We start from the raw sequence: 23,740 nt of genomic DNA, 5'->3' as shown, positions 1-23,740 counted from the left end.
CCAGTGAATCAAAGAACTTACTTTTCCTGTATCGCTGCGCTCACATAATGGCATCCCTTGTGATGGGCTGTAATTTATTGCTGCTGTGTCCTCGGTCCCAGGAGATGAGGCAGGCACTGGCAGAGAACCTGCGCCAGCCCCGTGGTGCTTTGTGTCGCAGCACGGCGAAGCAGCGTTACGTGCAAGAAGTACAATGGACCGAGAAGATGCGGTGGTTCAAGACTCCACTCCATTATTCCAGAATCCATCTGTTGAGATTATTTATCGGTAGCGATTCCTGCGTATAGAGAGAGGGAACGGCTAACGATCTGGGCTGTAGCATTCCGCCTCAGTGGCTTCTTGGCTGCATCTCCCTGTCACTGTACACACTGCAAGTCTGGTTTCTCCTCATCTTTTGAGTTCATTAGTGCTCAGTTTGGAGGCATTCGGTTCACTGACTAGATTTCAGACAAAGAGTCGCGCATTTTGCTTACTTCAGAAATAATACGTAGTTGCAGCACAATTCCACTATTGCAGCGTGCTCTTAAATATAACCTTCAAACAGCGAGAAAAAAGGGATGGGAGAAGCAATTGCCAGCAGACACTCCTCTCAGGGAAGGTTTCACCTCTGCCATCTACCGGCACGCTGCAAAGATCCTCAGCAAATTTATATCCCGTATCCACTCCTTAATGTAGTCAAATCCTGTCTGTAATTGTATATTCGACAAATGTCGCAAGAATTTTTAACATGCAAACTTCCAAGCAAATCATTACAGAGCTGTTGTTGGCTCATTGCTGATGAAATCAAGGGGGCGCAGCTGAGATAAATTGGTGCCATTTAGCTGTTTCCAGCAGGTGAAGGCTGGCTTGCAAAGCTAAACCTGGGTCCCTGTGGCTAAAATCCAGTCCTGAAGGAACACTAAAATATTTGGAAAGTGATTCAGGTGGAGAAGAAGGGTATTTAATAATATGAAGAAAACAGCCATGTTGTAAACAACACACAGTAAAGTAAGTGCTTTTTATTATGTATTTGTGTTTTGAAGGCAATATAGCAAAAAATCAAAACCTTTTATAAGTAGCAAACATTTATATACTTTAATGAAACAGTGATCTTAGCCTATGTGCATTGAACGTCGGTCTTCAACTTAGCTAAGTCCTATAAAGGCAAATATGCTCTAACAGTTCAGTTATTACACTAGGCAGGGAGAGGGGGCTGAAGTCTCTTCTGCTTGACGGTTAAAAGGCACCTGTAGTTTGGGGGGAAAAAAATTGCCTTGCTTGATCAAAGCAGTTAAATTGCTTTCAGGAATCACCTCTTTCTGCTAAAACGGAATGCAATCTGTGGAGTGCTTCTGTCGCAGAGTTAGCGAGGGAGACCCTGGCAAACGGGAAAAATGTAGCTGTGCTTCTCTAATTATGTCTGTCTTTTTCTCCTCCGATTCCCAAGAGGAAATAAAATTAAAAGATCAAAATGTTTTTGGTTCTGAACTAAGATAACATTCTTCAATTTGTGTATGCACATCAAATATGAAAACCATGTCATTTTTATTGTGTATGCAAACATACACAGTGGGAAAAGAATGCAGTTTATGTTCCCAAACCAGAGGCCCCCAGCCTGCTTTCTTCAGTGTGTCTGAACGCAGCCTCAGAGGAGCAAAGCGTGCAGAACTCTGCTGAGAACGCTTAGAGGTCCCCCAATTCCGTGAGCTCATTCAGCTGGTCTGACACGTATGTCACTAGCTTCTCCCGCAGCTACTCCAGCTCTTACTGGAATAGAAATTTAAGAAATAATTGGACACTGCTTCGCAAATGTTTAAAAAAAAAAAAAAATCCAGCAGGAGTAGAGCAAGAGTCTGTAAAATTCAGAGCATCACACGGCATTGCTGTTGCTTCCCATGGTCAGGTACAGGATTTCTTTATGGAAGCTTGCTTGTGTGTTTACAAGGTGAAACAAATTCAAAAAGCTGCTGTCCTCTTCATCACGATCCCCTACCAGGGCAAAGAAAAACATTTTAAAATGATTAGTGAAACTACATGACTTCTTTGAAGATAAATCTTACTCCTTCAGTAGTTTCAGCAGAGGCTGAATCAGCAGCCTCTGCTTAGATTTATGAGGCATCAGCTACTGCACCTGATGGCAGGACAGCTGTGAAATAACACAGGAGACTCTCTCCAAAATTCCTTCACCGGCTTGTCCAAAGACAGACAAGAACAATTGTGCGTTAAGACAAAAATCTGTCCTAACTGAGCTTGCCATCGTAATCAGTCTTGAGGTTTTATCAGGGCTGACAAGCTGTGGACAGGGAGCAACTGCAGCTTGGTGAGTTGAACAGGCTGGCTGGCAGCTGCTCAGGGCCCGTGTTTAGACGCAGCCCAAAAGGACCTTAGGCCTAATGCTCTGGTGGGATGTGTTTTAAAAGACTGCTGGTTTCACCATCCACGGCACTAGAAATCTCTTAGACAAGAGAGATCGGTTAAAATAAATGCTTCTCCCAATTATGACACTTGATCCATTATTTTACGTTATCAAAAAACTTCAGGCGCTCCAGTATTGTTCTGCCTGGTGAGGGAGGGAAGGAGGACAGGCCGTGATGCCACACTAGCTGTGTTGCCTCGCTCAGTGCTAGCTCCTGATTAAAGAACTCGTCCTGGCTCGCAGACCCGCAGGCTTACCGGACAGCACTGCCTGTAGCATGTCCATGATGAGGTGAGCAAAGGCGTTCTCCACACACTGCAGGAAGTTGTTTCTCTTCCCTGGAGTGCTGAAAACTTTGCAGACCTTCTGCATCATTTTTACTGCCCAGTCCATGCAGTACAGGTCCTTCTCACAGACCTGACATACACGGGAAATATTAGAAATACACCTTTTATGATGAGTACGACACTATAAAAGGCAAGATTAAATCTTAGAATTAACTATTGATTCTAATGGATCACTTGCAGCTGTGGCCTGGAAAATTAGGGTTTGTTATGAGGACATAGAGGTTGTTCTTATTGTTGGCACACTAACGGAGGAACTTCTCAACATTTTGTTAGTGGTACTTCTCCTCAAGGACAAGCTTGCTACCTTGCAGAGATGTGCTGGACAGGGACCAGAGGGTGGAAGAGCACCAAGTCTCTTGCTGGACTTACTCCTGGTTTGTAGGAGTAGATGGGGAAACAGCTTTTAAGTCTGAGAAAGCACATCTGGGGGTAGAGAGACAAAAGGCCCGAGCCTGCGCTGTTCAGTAGTACTCACCAAAGCCAGGAAGACCATGAGTCTGGCTAACTCGACGGCTCTGCCATTCACAGCTTTACTGGCCATGAAAGTGAAGCAAATGTTGTTTCCACTCAGAATAAGAAGCCGAGCATTGTTCTCCATGAGCCACTCCCGGGGAACAACTTTGTAATAGAATAGAGAGAATTTTAGTGCTCTTTGAACAAATAGAAAGGAGTGCCACAAAAACTATTCTGGAAAACGTGAATTTATGAATTGTTGGCTTTGATAGCTAACCCAAATTTGTGAGGGGATACCCTCTGGAATACAATGGCAGCAATGAAGTCATATAAGCAATTCCTACCAGCGATACAGTTAGAGCTCTTCACGATAGCTTCCATGATATAATCTCACCCAAAACTAACTGTCAATGTAGCCATTAACGTTGTTCAGCAGAATTTTGGCTTGAACAAACATTATGTTTTCAGCTTGGACGATGTTTCCTTAATAATGGCTAGACAAGACTTGAATTTTAAAGGTCTGCATGGATTCTTAAAATATTTCACAATGGGGAAAGACAGCCTGAATTTGTAAGCAGTGCTGGGTTTCTCTCATCCCCAGCTACTGCCTGGCTTCCAAGCGTAATGAGTTTTCCAGTTACGCCACAGCTTCTGTAAGGAATATTGCAGTCAGTTTCCCAAGGCACCTCTGTGTCTGAAACACATTTATTGCCAGATTTGGAGGACATGAGTGTATAATCCTATGGATTAATGATAAAGGCAAAAACACACCTGACAGCTCATCCACAAGACTGATAACATCATCTGCTGTCCATTCGCTAGCTTCTGTATCATACAGCAGTTTAATTGCATCTGCTAGACCTTTCAGACTGGTCTCATCTGTTGGTCCTTCTATCATTTTCTGCCAAACCACATGTCCTGAGCAATATATTAATCACAACTGCTGTTAAGTGACAAAGTAATTTTTTTTTTAAACAAGGAAGGTGCTAAACTGGGCCTTACAGCAGAGTCAGAGGAGGGGAATTCAGGTAACACAACTCGCTCTTTGTGACAGTGAGATTTTTTTCCATCTGTCATTTTAGTAGGGACAGTGGGAGTTGCAGCATGAATCAAAGGGTGATTCAAAGAACCCCAGGTCTGATAACTAAGTGAGAAAGTATGCTTTTCTTCAGGGAAACAGATGCTTCTTTGAGGTGCGTTTGAGCTATCTCTACCCTAAGCAGGGGAGAACAGAGGAACAGAGGTGCAATTTCTTCACTTGAATTGTAAGTTTTAAAATATGTATATATGGATGTATATATATACACACATATATATCATTTATGTATTTTATGTATGCTAGTGAGATCTAGTTAAGCAGAACAATTTTTTCTAGGCAATATGATTACATTTTATTTGCATAAAGCTCGGTTTTCAGAAATGCTGCATCCTGCAAGGAAATCTCATTCTTAGGGAACAAACTTTGAAACTTAACCCCCCAGACTACTCGCCATCAAGAGAGGACACGGGCCCAAAGATGATATACAGCAGGCGAGCTTGATTGACCATGGGCCACGGCTTTAAAATACGAGTCAACCAAAATGCAGAATCGCTTCGATGAATCCAGTGGTTCAACAAGACGCTACGACAGTATAACCTTATCTGCAGCTCTAGCTTTCGAGCACTTCCTGGGGTAAAAGAATGTAGATATTACAAATCCATTGAGCCTCGCACAATACAGATGACCACTTCTTTTATAGGAAGAGAAAGAAGGATTTTCTTAAAGCTGCCCGAGAACATCTAGGGGGATTTAATTAAATTCCTGGGTCTGGCTCTTTTGGATACGGTGCACTAATTCAGGCCATAGAATCTATTGATGCACCCTCTGGCACCTTTCTGCAGCAACTCATGCATGTCTTCAAGGGCTCTCGGCTATGTTTTTTGGTTTCTGCTTTTTGGCATCAGTAAGTGGAAATAGGAAATGTGTATATGGCTGTGTACAAAGTGTTCCACAGAAATACCCAGTTCTGTGCCGGGTAACATGAGAATTTCTTGAGAGGCATGTGCCACGTCAGTGTTGTGTTTCAGACATATTCAACCTAACTTTTTATTGCATCACTTTATTTCTGTGTTGGTTCCTTTCCCATTGATTTCACTGGCATTGGTGTACAGTAGGAAAGATTAAAGTCCGTGTTACTGCTTACGTATATACATAACTTATGTATTGGTTTGATAATGGAATGATTCAAAACAACCTAAACGCCTCTCAAGACAACTCTCTTCACTACAGGATATGTGTCAAAGACAAAAGCACTTATCTTTGCTTTTGCTGAAGAAAAAATAGCTGTATTCATCTATACGAAGGCCAAGTATTTGCTTTAGAAAGCTCACTTTCTGCATAATGCTGGAGCTAACAGAACGTACGTGAGAGTCAGGAAAGGACTGGTGCTACAAGGCTTAGCTGAGCAAAAACATTCTCAATTCTAGACACATTTTGTTTGCAGTAATCAAGATCCATTTTCTGACTTCTCCATGATAGCACGTTTTGATTTTGTAGGACTTTTGTCTGCTTTGATGATTACCCGGTTTGCTGCTGACAACTGTCTGTACTTTACGGGGTAAATTGCTCAGCTCACAGAGGAAGTTAAAAACCCGGTGGCACTCTAGTTCATCCCAGCCTGCTGTTAGGATCTGAAAGGGGGTAAAAATGAATAGATTGAGCCATAGATTTAGATCAAAATGCCATTTCTCTTATTAGGTAAATACAATCTGTCCTGCAATTTATCAGAAGAACAGAGAGGGAAGGTGTCATACCTGGAGTGTGGTGCCTGCACAGCATCTCCCTGATGAGTGTAGGGAAACCATTAGCTGCTACAGAGGTGCTGTACATTATGGCAGAGGTTGTACTTAAGCTTAATGCAGCCCAGAATCAAAAGCTGCTAATGGCATTCCACATTCAAGGCCAAGAGCTTATTTTTGAACCTTATGTGGAAAAATACACAAAGGTATTTGCTACAACGACAAATCTCCCAGCACAAATAATTATCTATAACTCTTAACCACGGAAAGATAATAACTTTTTTTTTGTATTATCAAATACTTTAATGCTGCATGCGTATACAGCACCCATATGCACAAGTTTCTAAGACTTAAATGCATTTAAAATGTGCTCAAAATGGGTGTTCTTCTAAGAGAGAATTTGTTTCTGTATTTTTTTTTTTAAACAAAGTTACTCTCCAGTAAAGCCTCCATTACGGCACTTCTAACACTTCACAATCAAGCATCTCAAGTAGTGTTAAAAAGGTCCTATCCTTAGCGTTTTACTGCATATTTGCAATCACAATAGTCATTACAGTAAATAAGCTATGGATTGCTGAACTAATTCATTTGACACTGATTTTTTTTTTTAATTAATTTTAAGCTACCACAAGCTAACAAAAATATTCTGGCATATGATGAGTATAGCCATTTACTTTTAAACTAAACCATCACTGCTCTTGATTTGTGAATTTGAAGCTGTGTAATAAAATGCTCCCCTTCTCCCATGTCTCCTTAGATAATAAATCGCTAATCAAAATCCAGACTGGTTGGTAGTGAAATCCAGACCAAGGAATTCTCAAGAGTCAAATCAGTAACTTTAACAACCAGAAAGGAAATTCAGAGAACTGTGTGGAAAAAAACCTTCCCCCCTGCCCCCCAAGGCTCAAAACCCTCTTATCTTCTAAATATCTTGCAAAAACACAGATTAATTTAGAAAACTACCTTAATTTTCTTTTATATTTGTGATACTTGCCTTCTCTCCATAAAGATACTGTACCTGTAAAAATACCCCATAGCACTGTAATCCTAAACAATGCAAAGGACTTGGACAACCATTAAGTTTAAAACAGGAAACCTGCAAGTGCAAAACACTAGTAATTCATCTTAGCTGACCATAAGCTAATTCCTGTGATTGAAAATTCTCTGTACTACTTGTGTACATCAATACTGATTAGAGAGATTCAGGATTCCCTTCCCTTATTGTATAAGGAAACAAGTTATAGTACCTATGTTATGGCTTGGCCTTACGTTCAAAACTGTGGTGAAATGAGTGTGCAAAAGTAAGCTAAGAAGAACAACCCTGTTTTCAGGAGAGTAAAATTTTGATGAAGAGCTGTGCTCTTCCACTGCAAAATTTCTAGTAGTCCACAAACTGAAGAAAAGTTGAAAACCACTGATCTTGGAATGTGAAATCTCAGTAGAACAGCCTTACTGTTCAATATGCTGACTTAGGCTTTTCTATTACTATTAAAAAGAGACTGGTTTCAAATCAATAAATTGATTACACAGTAGTAATAAACTCCAGCAAAGGGACAGTAAGAGGCATAATTCAACTAACAATTGCCTTATAGAAATGGTATTGGAAGTGCAAGGGACAATTTGAAACACTAGTGAAAGGAATGTGAACTTACTTCTGAGAGGATCTTGTGTATGTACTTCAGCCTATCTTTTGTAGGCAATAGCAGTGTGCATCTTTTAAGCAACAATCCTGTGAGCAAAACGAACACATGCACGACTGTGAGTATACATACACGGTACATACATTACTGAATTAGCTTAAGCGTTCACATCACATGCATACACGTACTAGTGAGAAAAAGCTGCTACTGCGAGGCGAGAAGAGCAGCACAAAACAGTCATCTCCGCTTTGGAGAAGGGGTGTATGCATTGTAGCGGGGACATCTTTTACTAAAGAAATGTTGTCAGGGAGTATGTAGGCTTCCTGTGCCATAACTTGTTTATTGTGTTGTTTTAAAGTCCCTGTTAGTCACAGTTGGAGCCCTATTAAAATGACTATATTGGTTTTAGAATTACAGCTGTTAAAAATACTGGAAATAAATGTTACTTGTTGCACCTCTTTTAACAGTACCCTGGGGAGCACTGGTTTTCCCCTTACATCATGGAAAGCCAAGCTTCCAAATTTTTTTCAAGATAGCCACATGCTCCAAAAAGAAAATATTCTAAACTGTGTTAATGTAAAACATAGCTAAGAGGTAAAATTATTTTCCTATACAGGACTGAAATGGTATGTGTTTAGGATGTCAAAGTCTGGAGTTCATTATAGTGTGGAACAGCTGTTTGTTAAGCAGCATTTTTTTCTATGCTACTGATAGAAAATGGGTTAACAGCTTGCTCTTCAAAAACTTTTACCAGAATAAAATATATATATCTTTTTGTTAATTAATCAAAAAATTCACAGAAGAGCATGTACTTTTCCGGGGGGGGGGGGAGGAACTTTTTTTCTGAATTGGAAGTCTCCAAAAAAATACATAACTTCTCCAATGCCAGAAAGTACTTTATGCATTTACTGTGGTTCTAAATCGAGTCTTTCCTTATTTAGAAGTGTGTTAGCATTCCTACATGACAGACATAATTTATTCATCAGCCAAGGACATGGTCCAAAGCTCAGTCAAGTCAATTTTCTATTGACTAGATTAGACTTTGGAGAGAACTCCCTGAGGAATAGTTGAAACTGTTAAGAAAGTGTAGCTGCAAATCGGAATAAAGCCCTCAGGGTGGGGAAAAATTATGTTGAGTAAAAAGGGTTGAGCAAAAGGTACCGCTCCTGGTTTTGTACAGCAAAATCCCCCCTGTGCAGAAGGACAGCGCCATGATCATTTATAACTCAAGTCCATTTTAAACAATGACCGCAATTCTGACCCCATTACAAGTACTGGAAGATTTTACCATGGACTTGAGCGGAGCCAGACCCCTCTGAGTTTAAGTGAGATTTATGTAATATGTAGACCCTGTTCAGGCTCTCTGAACAAGAATGAGTTTTTCCCATTGAGTCCAGTCTTTCCTGCTGTAAAGTAAATATTGATTTTGCAACTGACCTCTTAACAAAAACGTTCTCTTGAGCCTTCCACTGGTGACATAGATATTGCCAATGATCTTTATATTTTGACTATGTCGTGTTTTTACTTCTAGGCCTACTATAGCGATGGGTTCACACCTTCATTTAAATAACAAGTTGCCATTTTGTATGTGGTTACTACAAAGCCCAGACTGATTTTGATTTTTTTTTTTTTTAAAGAATTGTAGGGTTTCAGGCTTCATTTTAAAAAGAAAACACTAAGATTATTTTAAGATACCTCAAAACCTACATGCATTGCTTACAATAGGAGGTCTCTGGTTTAAATGACTTTAACAGCATTCCTTTACCTTGTGTATGCCTTTATTTAATGCCTTAAGTTCAAACCATATTTATAATTCTGCATCTAACCATGGCATCATTTTATTTCTCTGTCAAATAAACACTTTTATCAGCTAGGTAACAGCAAATTGATATGGATCAAATTTAGGATTTAATTTAATTTGCTTCTCTGATAGAAGAACACTGATAGTGGGTGGATGAAGAAAACTTTCAGTGTTCAAGATGCATAAGAAGGAATGCTTCATTTCTGAGTGATAGGCTGAATGAATTAGAATCAACGTTTTAAAAAATAGCAGAAAAGTTAAAAAGCAACCAATTTTGAGTTTGAGGCTGTACAGCACTCCTTATTACCATTGAACCCATGTTATTTTGGTCTAGATTTCTATTATGCTATGCCAAAAGAGGTATGAGCAGCTGAAAGAAAGAACAAGTGAAACTTTTCACCCAGAAAGGGTTTGGTTAGCACACAGTATACCATGACAGCAAAAGTGCAGACATTTTCACATTGCCCTTAAGCTAAGAGCGGGAGGAAAATGTGTTCTTCATGCCCATTTCAGTCTTTGAACTCTGATACAAAGCTGCCAAGGAGAATGCTAGTCACTGACAACTGTGATAACATTTTTGTGATGACCATAAGAAGTGGAATGTGATCTGCAATACATCTCAAGTAGGCTATCAAGCAGGCTTTCTGATGGCAACTGTTGTTGGTCACTTTAGAATTAGGCTGGGTTTAAGTACTGCGGCTACATTTCCCAGACCGAGGAATGTGAGCTACTCCAAAGTGATACATGAAGGCAGCCTGAACAGCCAAATTCCTTCAGCTAGTGTGGGGCCTGGGAGCCTTGGTTTCTGCAGCAGTTTCCAGTGGTGGTGTCCAAACAAACTAAATTTGGAAACACCTACTACTGAGAACTGATCCTCTGCCCAAGCCCTGCTTGCCATTTAATATGAAAAAATAAACAGAGACGAGGCAGAACATACATTATTTTTTCCATAACTAAGAGGTTTTGGAATCACTTCAGGTAATTCCTCCCACCTCCCCCCCGCCAGTTAGTGGTATTTGAGTGGGCTATTTGGCATGGGGAGGAACTTCACTTTCAGAGGGAGCTGCACAAATGATTCAGGCCATATCCTCAGCGTTTTACCGATCGATGCACATAACAGAATAAACCTTTTAACTGAGTTTGGTTCTCCTCTAATTGTTACCATTTGCATTAAAGGATCACCTAGAGATTTGTAGTGCTCTAAAAGATAGGATCCTTCTCTCTTGCCAGGTAGCTCAAGGTTATGAAAGTCTTGCAGTAGGAGCCTTCGGTTTCCTGATGGGGTTGAGATGTAATTAATAAGGCGATTGCTGATGGTTTTCGACACCATGCTCAGCGTGCTGATATCCTTCACTGAAAAAGCAAAACCCAGTATACTTGTAAACCTTCACTGCAAGAAAAGTGTTGATTGCTAGCCAGTAACTTTATCTCACTTCAAAAACAGGCCAAGAAATAAGATTTACAAATAAAACAAAATTTAATTACTGTTTATCTCCTTTGCCAACAAACTGTAATCATTAGAAACAGATAGGTCTAAGAAATACTTTTCACACATAATAGGTAAAAAACACTTCAAATAGTTTTTAATTATCATTTAAATTTTGGTCATTTGGTTCTTCATACATAAAAGCTGAAAATTCAGAGAATAAGTCACATAAAACGACTTCAACTAGCTAAAAGGTAAAATATTTAAAATAAAAATGGCTTTTTCTAAATGGAAAACTTTTTTGTGGTAATTTTCAGATATTGGAAGTAATACTTTCTTACCAGATTCTTACCTGAAAGATAATTCAAAACCATTTGAAAGATCTCTAATGGAAGTGTTTTAAAATACCCAAGTGTTGACAGAGATTGGGAATCTGTGTCCAAGATGTTGCAGCGCTGCCTGGAGCGGCGGTTACTGCGTCTGTATTTCTGGTTAGGAATCAAGGTGTAGCTGGTCCCTGCAGTGGATGTCATTGTTCTGTTAGTCCCATAAATTTAACCTGGAGAGAAAATATGAAAGTCCTATTTTCGGAGGAGGAAAATGCTATACCCAAAACTAGGCTAAGAGGAAATTACTCCATTGTAGACACAGCGATGGAGTGTGAAAATCTTGTCATATGCGTAGGATACATTTTTGTTTGAATTTATTGCAATTATGTGCAATTTACTAAATAATTTTCTAATTCCATGTCTCGGAGAATGGAGTATTCAGCTGATCTTAGAGGAGGAAAAGATAAAAGCACTGGGGGGCATCATATGAGTGGGACATCAGAAAGTTAGGAAAATAGTTCTAAAAGGAAACTCTTGAGGAAGTATATGCGATGGAACAAGCTACAGTAATTAACAACATCCTTTTAGCTTGTTACACTAATTATTCAACAGAATATGAAAAAGTTGTAGGGATGTTATTGAAAAGATTGTCATGTCACTTGATTCCTTTAGAGTGATAACTACTTATACACGTGCTAGTGTATGACCAAAAAAAAGATTAAAAGTAACAAAGTAACGCTTAAAACCATTGTTTCCTGCAGCATTCAAGTTGATACATGGCTTAATTTCATATAATGACTTCATGTGTGATATACAAATAAATTATACAGTATTGCTATGTGAAAAAATTCAGTGACCCAGGCTTTCCCAAAATCATGAGGGTCTGAAAAGTAACGAGCTTTAAAAGGTCAATAAATATGTTCTTTTGATTTGCCTTCTGGTTTCTGAGTCTCTAGAATAGGTACACTTCACATTGTCAGGCAACAATGAGAGTTAGGGACTCACTAACTCTTAATTTTTATTTTTTTTAAACTGATTTTTCACACTATTTCTTGATTCCAGCAGCTGAGACTTTAGGGAAATTGCCAAAGAGAATGAGTGCTGCAGTATAATTACAAGAGCTGGCAGCACTGGTAGTAACATAACTGGAACCCGTCCAAGCTGCAGTGCAACATCCCAGTTGCCATCAGTGGGAAACACACTCAGACAATAGACCTCATTGTTTCAGAAATTAAAAATTTACAAAAATTACAGAAAACAAGTTCCAAACATCCTTCATATTTATGACAAAAGCATGCAAGCCAGACCTCTCTAACATGCCACTGAGCAAAATTACCACATCCACAATGGAAGCACTGTTTGTACTGACAACTGAAAGAATATGGGGCATTTCATTAAAAGTGTTACAAATGGCTTTGGCTGACTTGTGCTTGTGTGCTGGATAGAGTTTGCATTGTACATTTAAGGAAGTTTATACTTCACTGGAAGCATTTTTAATTTAGGTATGGTATAATTCTAGCTAGCTAAAGAAGCTTGTAGTTTAAACTTTCACAAGGCTCATGAGCAAATGCAACTGCTCCAAAAATGAGTGTTTCATTACGCTTTTACGCGCTCAGGCAAGAGACAGAAAATTGATGTAACACCTTCAAGAACAATCAGGAAACCACCTATAGATAAACATACGGTTACATGAAAAAATGTTTATTTTGTAAAAGCAAAGAAAGCAAAGTCTGAAGTCAGTGGAAATTTTATACACACAAATGTGGGTTCAAGACAACTTAAAATCCTTGTGTACAATATACACAGCAGCTCCACTCCTGTTTATAAACAGTGCACCACTAAACTTTGTTCAAGACAGGCTAAATCTGATACATATTTCTGATTCATACTTTAGAAATAAAGTTGCAATCCTATGATACTTTTCCTCCCCCACTCCCCTTACTGTCTTTAGCAGGACTGTACTGTAAGGATTTATGGCACCTTTAAGTGTTTTTTTGAAAATCTTACCTTGGATCTGCAATTGTGTTATATGGAAGAAAAAAGGACTTCGCCACGAGGGAGGTTTTCAGACGTACTCAGCCAATTCCAATCTGTTTTTATTCAACTTGGTTGAAGTTGAATTGACTACCACTACTTTCATTCAGAGCACAGCTAGATAAAATTAATGTAAATAAAAATGAGTACAACCAGTGAGTTTCAAAGCCAAAGCTTAGAGACTTTACTGAAAGCTCCCATTTGCTTCTTCTTCGACTTAACGTGTTTTTTATTTCTGAGGGAGTTCAGCCAGAGCGGAGCAATGGTCTGTGCATCTCCATCTGCTGCTGGGATACCACTTGTTTAGAGAACTGCTTAATCCAGACTGGAAAATTGAAAGGTAAATGTTAAATATTTAACAAGCTAAACCCATAATATTAGCCAAGACGGGTCATCTTATTTGTTGCTACAAGCTAATTTGTTTACAAGGCAGAAAGCATCAACTTTCAACCTGCTCTAGAATGTTTCTCGTCCTTAAGTAGTCGCTAAACTCCTGCTAATGGATGCACTTTTGTCCTGATATTTCTCTGAGCCCTGTGTTAGCATTTGGCAAACATTTACTGCAAAAGGTTGTTTACTTTGGAGATTGGTTTGGAACATTTCCGTTTCCCTGCCTCATCACAAAGAGCATAAAACGAATCGCTTCAAATATTAACTCGACAAGGGTTTTTTTCTTTTTTTTTTTTTTTCCAACTTTCTCTTTTTCCTTGTCAGTGCAAATAAAAACGTATGAGTTCAAGTGAGGGATGGCAAACCTTAGAGCACCAAGCGCAGCCATGGAGTTATGTTAGTACTTGTTACCCCCTGGCCTACACCGACAGTTTACAAAAAACGTATTTTTATTTATGCTAAAGGCTCTACATCAGATTGGTAGCACAAACCAGTCCTGTAAGCATCCAAATTGGTGAATAACCGTGAGTAGAAAGCACAGCTCGGGGAATCCTGACCCTGCTGCTGATGGTGACTGGGATTTTTTTGTTGTGAGGAAGGGCTGGTTCGGGCTCGTCCCTTCGGGTCTGGTCAGAGGGGAAACGCCAGCGCCTGCTTTTTTTCCTCAGCCCAGGTGGGGTTTGCTCCTCAGACTGCAGTATTTGAGGGAGTGGGTTATATTTGACCTCTTACCTGTGCTTTTGGGTTGGATTTAGCTGGGCTATGACAGACTTTTAGACCAAACAACCAGCTAGGCCGCCTTCTCCTCCACCCTCCCTGGCCCTTCTCCCCCACAGCCTGCCAAAATTCAGGCTAGGGGGCTGAAAATGGGGACCTGCACCCCCAAACCTACACACAGGTAATAGAGAAGGTCTCGCGGTTGATGCCTACTTACAGACAACACCTTCTGAGCTCTTTTTTACCTCAGTGAAATTCCCTCCCTACAAACACCCCCTCGGTTGGGGCACCCGCCAGGCTGCCTCTGAGGGGAGCAGCAGAGGAATGGGGGGTGCATGGGGCGAGCGGGCCCTGCTGCCTCCACTGAGCACCATACCCTGTGTCCCGGGGGAAAAAAAAAAAAGAAAAATACTTTTTTTTAAATTATTATTTAAAATGAATTTTTTAAAAGCATGATTTTCAGTCAAACGTCACTACCTACTGGGGTTAAAAGGGGTGTCTGGGCATAGTAATGTAGACAGGTGCACACAGGCAGGCACACCTGTGTTTGTGTATTTTGCTCAGGAGCAGAAATGTTTGCAAACACAGAAAAAAACAGTTCCAAACGGAACAGGTCCCAAACAGGGCGGTGGTTGTCAATAGGGCCGATGGCGGTCACAGACATGCTGGAGGGAAGAAATTACTACAGGCAACACAAGTGTTTTGCTCCAGTAGTGTTTCATTAGTATTATTAATAATTTCTCCGCCCCCCCCCCCCCCGTGGTTTTGTGCTAATTTATTTTTAATAATTATTTTCCCGCCTTTTCGCCCGCTGCCCCTTTCAGCGCGGGGTGGGGGGGGAAGGGGGGCGGGCGGGAAGGGAGGGCCTCGCGCACGGCTTTCCCGCCCTCTTGTCCCCGCCCTCCTGTTGAATATTTAATCAGCTCCCCGCCCCTCCCCGTGCCGTCCGCCCGGAAAGCGCGTCCCCGCCTGTCACGAACCCGGCTTGGCCCCACCCCCTCATGAATAATTAACGCCGGCGGCCGTTGGGCCTCCATTTCAGCGGGAGGCGAGGGCGGGAGGCGGCTGCGCGGCCGCGGCGGGCGAGGCAGGGGGGGTCGGCGCCCACCTCCAGCCGCTTCCTGGCCGGTGGGGTGGCCTGTCAGGGCTCCCAGGGGCAGTTTGGTGTCCTCGGGCCCGGGGGTGCCATGCCCGGCCATGGGGCGGGTGGCTGGTATGGGAGCATGAGGTGCAGCGAGGCCTGTGCACGCATATCCTGGTGTGCGGTACCATGAGGAGCATCGCGCTGGCTTGTGAGCATTATGACACCTGTGGAGGTGTAGGTCTTCTTTGTAGGTTGCTGTCACAACCAAATCTCAATGCATCACCGGCCTGTGTTGTAGCACAACCCCTCCCACGTCCTCCGAAGTTGTTCCTGTCTGAGACCAGGCCCACCAAACTCCATCTTCCATCTGCTGAGGAAAAACATGACCCCAGGCAACAGCACCAGGCCCTGGCATTTGCTAACGTCAGACCAGAAGTTCACTGCACAGCTCTGCACGGCTCTTGCAACATGATGCTGTGGGACAAGCTTACACAGGACCGTGAAGCCTGCATACAAATTAATCACGCTGCAGTGGAAAGATGTCACAACACTAAGTCAGCGTGCCATAACATATGTCTTGGAGCAAAGCTGTAGCGTTGTAAAACAAAAATGCGGCACAATATCAGCTGCAAACATTGTTAGCGGAGGCTGTGCTACAACAAGTACTTACAAATTGCCGTGCAGCCGTTATACGCTATTGCATTATACTGTAAAATAGTATTGTTCCATGGTGCCGCGATCTCAGGAAAACCACGGCAAGCTGCCATTCTTTGTTAAAGCAGTAAACAGTTCGTATTCACTAACAAACTGGGGTTTAAAATAACTACTTCTTTTTACAAATTCTGCTTCCGAAGTAGCTGACTATAAATAACTAGTTCTCTTGGGGATAGTAACTGAACCTCTCGGGAGAGGTTTTCTTGCTGCTCCAAAGGCAGTTCCCATACGATGGCAGCAGAGGGCTGCAGCTGGTTTAAAGGACTTTTCCCCAGTAGGGTTTTTTTCCCCAAAGACAGTTGTTTGGTTTCATTTTTGGTTTTTTTTCCTGGAACTTTATTGAAGGAAGAACTTTCCTTAGGGAAACTGAAATAGCAACAAAACAAAAATCAACCCTAAATACAATGATATGGCATCGTCTGATAACTGCTGCTTAAATTAATGACAGTGAGAGCGGGAATGCCATGATGATGCAACCATGATTGCAGTATTTTTGCTGAAAAGGTAAATTAGACAAATGTGCAAAAATACTGTACCTCCAAGGCGTAATCTGACTGTACAGTTGAGCAGCCCCAGCTAGGTAGAGCCTAAAGACTTAATGTTGTCCCTGTTTCTTTTTCCGTCTGGGAGATAGCCAGCAGCGCCTGGCTTGAGTATCTCTTCATGCAATTGCATTCTGCCTCTGTAAATCCTTCAGCAATTCTGTTGCACACGATAAGGTATCATTCTCCTCATCCCTATCGCCGTTTTGCTGGTTTGCACCTCTCTGTTCCCCCAGAAAGGAGTTGCATTTCAGGAATGCCAGAATAAGTACGGCAGTCTGAAATTCTTTACTCATTTACGCCAATACCGATGTTTCTAGTAGTTACCAGATACCATTGCTTGGGGAAAGAATATAATAAAATAGGGCGTATATGGAGTATCCTTCTTCTGATACAGCTTTCTGGAGCCTGGCAGTGGTTTAAGGGTTTCCCGAGTCTGAAGCTACATCCAGACTCCCATGTTTAATATGCAGTGGTGGACCTACATAAATACGTCTAACTACATAGTGATTGGCATAATTAACGGTAGCAACGGTGACACCGAGTTCTGCAATTTAATTGCGTTGTGGGGTAAAAGTATTATCTCGTGTTTGTTTTAAATTGGTTGAATGAGTCACAGGGGTGGTTTTTTTTTTCATTTGAGGCTCTGTAATCTAGTCAGTGTTTGTAAACTGTTTTGAGATGACAGGATGAAAGCTAATAAGAAAAAAGGTACAATTGAGTTGTTATAAACTATGGTGATGGTTCTGCTAGAGTGCTAACTGCTTATTCTATGCATGAGTGGCCTTGTCTTGTGTACCTAATTTATCTTTGCCCTGCCTACACCAAACGTGTGAGCAACATTATGTAACTCTGGTAAAAATACCCGTTGTGTCCCTGGTGCTCGGCTACTGTCAGTGGCAGAAGCGGTGGCAACATCATTTAAATGACAAGAGCGGGACTGCGATGGAGCCAGCTTTTCAAATACCTAGGGTTTAGACAGCAGACTAGTTGCTAGTGAGGTTTTTCCAGAGAGCCCAAGCACATTAGGCATCTAAAACCCATAGGAAGCCGGGAGGTAGCCGTAAATGCGCTGAAGCCGTGTTTAAGCATGTCATTAAATTTCTCTGCAACGGCTGTGTAGGCACGATCTAAATCTTTCGTCCTGTGAAAACAGCACAGTTTTCAGCCATTATTTCATGAATCATATGCATGATTTTCAGGAAAAACATGGGAGAGCCCTGCGATAGGAGCAGCACCTATATTTAAATGCAGAGCTAGGTGCAAACAGGAAATAAGAGCGGTGAGCTAGGGATACCTTAACAGAAAGGCGACGAAGCTTTTGCGCATCGGGGTGGGGAATTGGAGAAGCCCCTGGAGGCCCCTTCCAGCCCAAATGATTCCAGGGTCAGGAAAGGGGCTCCGCAGTCCATCATGCCTGGACAAATTGCATCTGTTTTTGCAAGGGCAGGATTGTGTCTCGCTCCCCTCCGTCCTGCTCAAGTGAGCCTTTTGCATTTTTGACTCTGGGGGCAGGAGGTGTGTGCCAAGCCAGTATGTTCAGCCTCCCAAAACTGGCCTTACATGTTACTTCTTTAAGGTGTTCTTTTTACCTTTATTTTAGAATATGCATTCATCATGTCTTCAGATATTCCCTACTGCCACAAAGGCTCGATGTAAATAACTAGAAAGCTATTGAGCAACAGGCAGAAAGCTGGCATTCTTTTGCGGTTTCTTGAATTGAGCTGGGGCATTAAAAAGAAAACACCAAATGTGGTGGGAGTCAAAAGAGAACGCTGGAAAAATTGTACCACTAGGACCAGCGCTAATAAGAACAGCATCTAGTGCACTATAAAGATTACAAAATTGAAATAATAATAATAATAATAATAATAATAATAATAATAATAACAACAACAAACCGCAGAAGAAAGACATAATGCTTCCAAGTTTCATGTCACTTCATATGCAGGCTTAGGCAGTACGATTTCTTCAGTACTTACTCTGTTTAAATCAAATTTTTCCTCATTTGCCAAATGTTTATTCTCTCCCGAGGTTTCATTGAAACTCTGAAATGTTATTAAGGAGCCTAGATGCAGCCTTTCATTTATATTTGAAGAAAGCAGTTTAAGGCTTGTTACAGAATGATAAAATATACAATTAGTGGGGGATTGTTGACTCATCCAGCACAGGCTCTGCTATGCATCGTGCAAGGATATGGAGCGAATTAAGGCACTGTTTCGTATCATCCTTCTTAACGAATTCTCAGGATAAAATCGCCATGCCCTCCTTGGCTGGCATTTCTATTTAAGGACTGCCGGCAGAGTGTGGAAGGGCTGATGAATGGCACAGGGCTAAGAAGGGGCAGGAACGTATACGTCCAACGTCCTGGCCCAGACCTCGGGAACGGTTTGATCTGCTGAGAAGCTGATCAGAATTTTGATAACGCAAAGTCCAATTTTCATGTTATTTTGCTTGTGGAACCGTGCAGCGATACGGATGAGATGCAGCTGGAGGAATTTTAAAAGAAAAAAAAAAGGAAAATTGAACAAAAAATAGGTAAACAGGGAAAAAATGAAGAAGTAATCACTTAATACGTTCCATGCACTGAAGGACTGAGGTTAATCTATGGCCTGGCTGCTCTGATCCTCACTGCAGTTCTGTGATGCTGCATCATCCATGTCCTCACTGCAATATCAAAACAAAGCAGCATCCTGTTGAAACTTAGGACTGCAGAAAACCATGGCAGGATCTTTGCTAATACACAGAATTTCCAGATGTCCTCGTTGCTCTTAGGATCATAAGTGTCTTGGTTTGGGGCATGTGGGGCAGAAAGAGATTTAATGCCAGGATTTGCCATTTTTTCCTTGCCTCCTCCATCTCATTGTGGACAGTGATCATGGCTGAAACCAATTAACAACGCTCTGTCTCTACTGTGCATTTCAACCAAAGATCTTAAAACGCTTTGCGTGCATTAAATCACAGAGCTGTGTAACGTGCCCCGTGGAGGAGGTAAGCCTTCTCTAAACACGCTGAAGCAAGGGGAGCCGAGGGACTCCTTCAAGGTTGTCTGGAAGATACCGGAGGCAGAATCCAGAGTCCTAGCTCTTCCTTCCTGCCTCAGATGATGGGACTAAACATTTGGATGGAGAAAATGTAATCCTGAAAGAGGCAAGGCAAGGAAGCGGGTGGATGAGGTGGATGCAAAGGTAGCACGGGTTTGCACCCTGTGTATGTTGTTAATTCTTCATCAGGTATTAAAGGTTTACCTCGCATCAGAGTCGTTCCTCTGCAGTTGCCAAATCCTAGCTGAGGATCTGGCCTCTAGGTTTTCCAGTCTCCTCCTTCCTTCTAAATATTCCTTATATTTTTCCTGTCTTTAGCTTTTCTCCATCTTCCAGTTTTGCAGAGAAATGAAGACCAGCACAAAAAAAGAAATGGATTACTAAGAATTCATTAGCATCTCAAATCAAGTTCCTCTGGTTTTCTGAAGAGCTGAGCGAACCTGTCAGAGTGTAACTGGTGCTCTTCCTTTCTGCTTCTTTTTAAGATGCAATGTTCTGCCCTAAACAGATGGGAACCTGTCAGCACAACATGGAGATAATTACCCGTTTGAGCCATGGGAAGCTTCATAACAGATAGGAAGTTATTGCAGCCAATACCACTCTGCTTTATGATCTTACCGGTTTTCTCAGGCTGAGCATATTGGTAGGCCCTATTATTCTTTTGAAGAAACATCCAGAAAAACCTTGTTTCTGTAGGGATGCAAATTCTCTTCAAAGTTGCAGGGCAACTCTGCAGAAGCCAAGGCGGCTGTCCTGTCCAGGGAGGGAAAATAATCTGGCCTGCAATAGAGGCATGGAAATATCAAGAAAATGCAATAACAAGGGATAGAAATTAAAGAAATTAACCTGATAATTGCTTCAAGCTTCTCTCTTCACTGCTGCGTGTCGAGCAGTCCTGTGTTGCCAGTGCCAAAGCTCCTGGCACGGGCTGTTTCTTGGCGATTCATGTACAAACTCGTGCGTCTCTAGTGCTGTCAGACACCTCCAGGCATCGCTTACTTGCTTTGCCAACAGCGGGAGCTATCATAGATCTTCATTTCTTTGTGGACGGTCAGGCAGGTCGAGTTATCCCCACCTGCGTCAGGTAGCGGTGGGGGTAGGGGTGAAGGAGTTTAGAGAGTCTCACCGTGGGTTTTCGTAGTATTCTGTAGGTCTCTAGGCTGGCAGAGTTAAAAATCCTTCTGCAGCAAAGCGGAGTCATCGAAATAACCCTCAAGAGCAGGCACCAGGAAGCCAGTAGGTACTTGCATGCAGCTTGTCACAGAGCATGAAACCCACTATATTCTTAAAAGAATAGCAAACCTGCTCCTTTCAGTACTTAAAAAAAAAAAAGAAGAAAACAAATATAAAAGGATTTCTTATTTCTTTATCGCAGCAATGCTGAAATTTTATTAGTTATGTATTTTGTGCAGAGGAAAAGGGCTTTACATGCATTCTGCCAGCACATGCTGAAGATTTTGTTAGGTTTTAAAAAAAGTAACAAAACCACCTGTCAGTTTTTATAACTTTAGTTCAAATTGAGGAGGGGATCAACAAAATTTAGCGCATTTTCCTACCAAAAAGGAAAATTGCTGCCTGCTCTGACCTACTTGCTGAACAATCAAGATTTGTTGTGTAAAAAGGAAAAGAAAAGAAAAGAAAAGTAAACCCCAGGCCTTGGAAAATGTTCAGTATGTGAATTGGGCTCACGGGTTCTTCCTCATCCTTTTGTAATGAGAAAATTGTGGGAGGAGACGAAGGTTATTGCAGAGATCCTCTCTTGGTAGCTGAATGGAAATGTGCAGGTGTTTTCTGCTTCCTTAGATCCAGCCTGTTCATCGAGCCTTTTTTGGGAGCTGTGCTGATAATTATCACGCTACAGGATGCCACCCTCTAATCTTCCCCTAGCTGCCATTTGAGAGAGCAGCGCGGAGCTTAAGATAGCAATTTGTGGTGGCAGAAACGTCGCATGAACCGTTTGAAACCCGGCTGGCAGAAGCGTGCCAGCGTGCAGGGTGGCAAGTACCTCCGCAGGGGTCGGTGAGGCAGGCGACGGGTGCCTACGGGTGTCGGTGGCATCGTCGCTGCAATTTTAGTATAGCCTTTGGATTAGTAATTTTATAATTCAGTCTGATGAAGAGATGAAAAGAAAAAGAGTTGCGCTGTAAGTTTTCTGTGGAACTACCTGCCTGAAATACCAATAGTCCTTGCTGCAGGCGCCAGCTGAATTTTGTCCTGGCAAGCACCCAGCAGGTTCATCCGCAGATTGTGCAGATGTTTAAGGCAGCGGTTAGCTCTTTGCGGAGCCCCGGTGACAGGGAGGCAGATGCAGCCTCCTGGGAGAGGTGGATGAGCAGCTGCTAAGGCAAATAGCTGGTGTGTCACAGCTAGAGAACGGTGTGTTTGTGTCTGTGAGAATACATTTCCCTTTGCCGAATGCAACAACAACAACAACAAAAATCTGTTTCCTTACATCCATGGGCCAGAAATGTATTTTATGCAAACTAATAAAATTGTCTCACAAAGATAATAAAAGACCCAGCGTGATAATCAGGGATTTGTGTGAGCCCCACTTTGGGCGAGTGCTGCTGCCCCGCTCCCCAGCCGTGGCGAGCGTGAGCTTTATGTATTCTAGTCAGACAGGTTGACTACAGCAGCACCCGTTCCTCATCTCTAAAGCTGACTCGAGAAGATTTCTAAATTCTTTTAGTGAGCGTACGAGATGAAAAAACCAGCTTCTGAGATGGACATGTGTATGATGCTTCCAGTCACCTTAGCAAGTAATTCCACCCCGCCTTGAAAACACCTTTTCCCTGAGCATCTGTAAATATCTCACAAACATTAGCAAATTTACAATTTGTTTGTGAGAAAGGAAATTATTCCCATCCTTCCTTTCTAGGTGAGGCAACCCACAGCATAAAGAGATTTAATATACAACCAGGCAAGGACTTCAGGAGCCTTAATTCCCTGCTCCCAGTCGTAACCAAAGCTTAATTCCACAGCACTTGTAAAATGCAGATTCAGAGCTGTGCATCTATTTGAGATTTTATTCCACCACCCACAGGCCCTTTTGTAGCAATCTGCTCCCTACTTGCTTTCAGTGCTATTAATTATGGTTCAGCATGCTGTTGTACCTGAGGTTGCAGTTGCATTTCCAGGGTATAAAGCCTTGTTTATTTGCATAATGGCTAAAGTATTTTTCCCCGTTTCTGGGATGTGGTTTAGTATAAAAACTGTTTGTTCAGGAGAGCTGACATTTTTGCTTATTTATATATTATAAAGTATTTGCTTGTGTGTGTGTGTATATATATATATTAAAAAAATAGAGATTATATATATATATTCTAATTATAGATCTGCTACATCTCTGCTTAGAAAAATAGAACAAGGCATTGGGAGAGTAGAATTCTTTTATCATGTTTAAATTAACTTCTAGCTGTTTGTATGGTCTTAGCACAGTTTCTCCCAACCTGGAAAAGACTCCTGGGGAAGAGGGGATGAACAGGGTGTGAGGGGCTTGGGAAGGTGAAAGGGAAAATGAGAAGAAGCTGATATATTACTTCTTTTTCCAATATTGCAACATGGTCATAGCCATTGAAAGGAGGTACAAAAAAGGGTGACATTCACTTCAGAAGGGCAGCAGGGACAAAGTTATGCTTAGAAAAGTACGCATTTAGCTCCTCGAGCAGAATCAAGGCCAAGAACAGTACACGTACGTGCTATGAAACAGCCCCAGGCTGGGGAGTTTACAATTTCAATAGCCACAGGCAAAACACAGTGTTATTGTTCACATATTACAGACGAGCGGCTGAGATCCCAGGAGCTGCTTTTACTATCGTAGACTTGCATCTCCTGAACCACAACCCTGTACCTTAACTACAGCTCCGTCCTGCCTCAGTGAACATCCTTCTGTCTCGGTACGTCTCTAACGAGGCTCATACTTTCCTCTCGTAGGGGATGTGAAGCAGGACTGAATCGCTCCAATTTCTGTGCTGCCTTGGATATTTCTACATGGTACGGCAGTTTGCAAGGTGAGTGCATGGAAAGGGTTGCGGGTAAATCCTTGT

At 41.9% G+C, this 23,740-nt stretch overlaps 1 protein-coding gene and 1 long non-coding RNA gene across 5 annotated transcripts in view; one reads left to right on the top strand and one right to left on the bottom strand.

The window, feature by feature from the left end:
- LOC140662583 (uncharacterized) overlaps window positions 1-23,740 on the top strand; it is a 28,343-nt gene continuing 4,603 nt past the window's right edge. For 2 of the 4 annotated variants that reach the window (XR_012046127.1, XR_012046126.1), the window contains exons 1-3: window positions 1-987; window positions 13,444-13,543; window positions 23,628-23,704. This is a non-coding gene — a long non-coding RNA (uncharacterized lncRNA). Of the gene's footprint in view, window positions 988-4,373; window positions 4,461-13,443; window positions 13,544-23,627; window positions 23,705-23,740 lie in introns of those variants that run through there. The other 2 variants (XR_012046128.1, XR_012046129.1) reach the window with 2 other exon arrangements.
- Window positions 1,850-11,373, bottom strand: FBXO47 (F-box protein 47). The gene is made up of 10 exons (XM_072886119.1): window positions 11,193-11,373; window positions 10,597-10,767; window positions 7,626-7,702; window positions 6,992-7,069; window positions 5,757-5,865; window positions 4,686-4,862; window positions 3,967-4,113; window positions 3,218-3,360; window positions 2,653-2,812; window positions 1,850-1,968 (listed from the first exon to the last, which is right to left on the bottom strand). The coding sequence occupies exons 1-10, from the start codon at window positions 11,371-11,373 to the stop codon at window positions 1,850-1,852; spliced, it is 1,362 nt and encodes a 453-aa protein (XP_072742220.1).

This window comes from Ciconia boyciana, chromosome 22, assembly GCF_034638445.1.
Source record: "Ciconia boyciana chromosome 22, ASM3463844v1, whole genome shotgun sequence".
Classification (NCBI taxonomy): domain Eukaryota; kingdom Metazoa; phylum Chordata; class Aves; order Ciconiiformes; family Ciconiidae; genus Ciconia; species Ciconia boyciana.
Note: the sequence above shows the minus strand (reverse complement) of the source record. Positions and strands in the feature narration are given on the sequence as shown.

What these genes read in the sequence shown, in the direction of transcription:
- FBXO47 (XM_072886119.1), bottom strand. Translation starts at nt 11,373, where the DNA reads ATGACATCCACTGCAGGGACCAGCTACACCTTGATTCCTAACCAGAAA. An exon ending in GCCCGTGTCCTCTCTTGATG is followed by an intron (nt 4,114 to 4,685) that starts GCGAGTAGTCTG and finishes TATATTGCTCAG; the next exon opens with GACATGTGGTTTGGCAGAAA. An exon ending in TCATGGTCTTCCTGGCTTTG is followed by an intron (nt 2,813 to 3,217) that starts GTGAGTACTACT and finishes CGTGTATGTCAG; the next exon opens with GTCTGTGAGAAGGACCTGTA.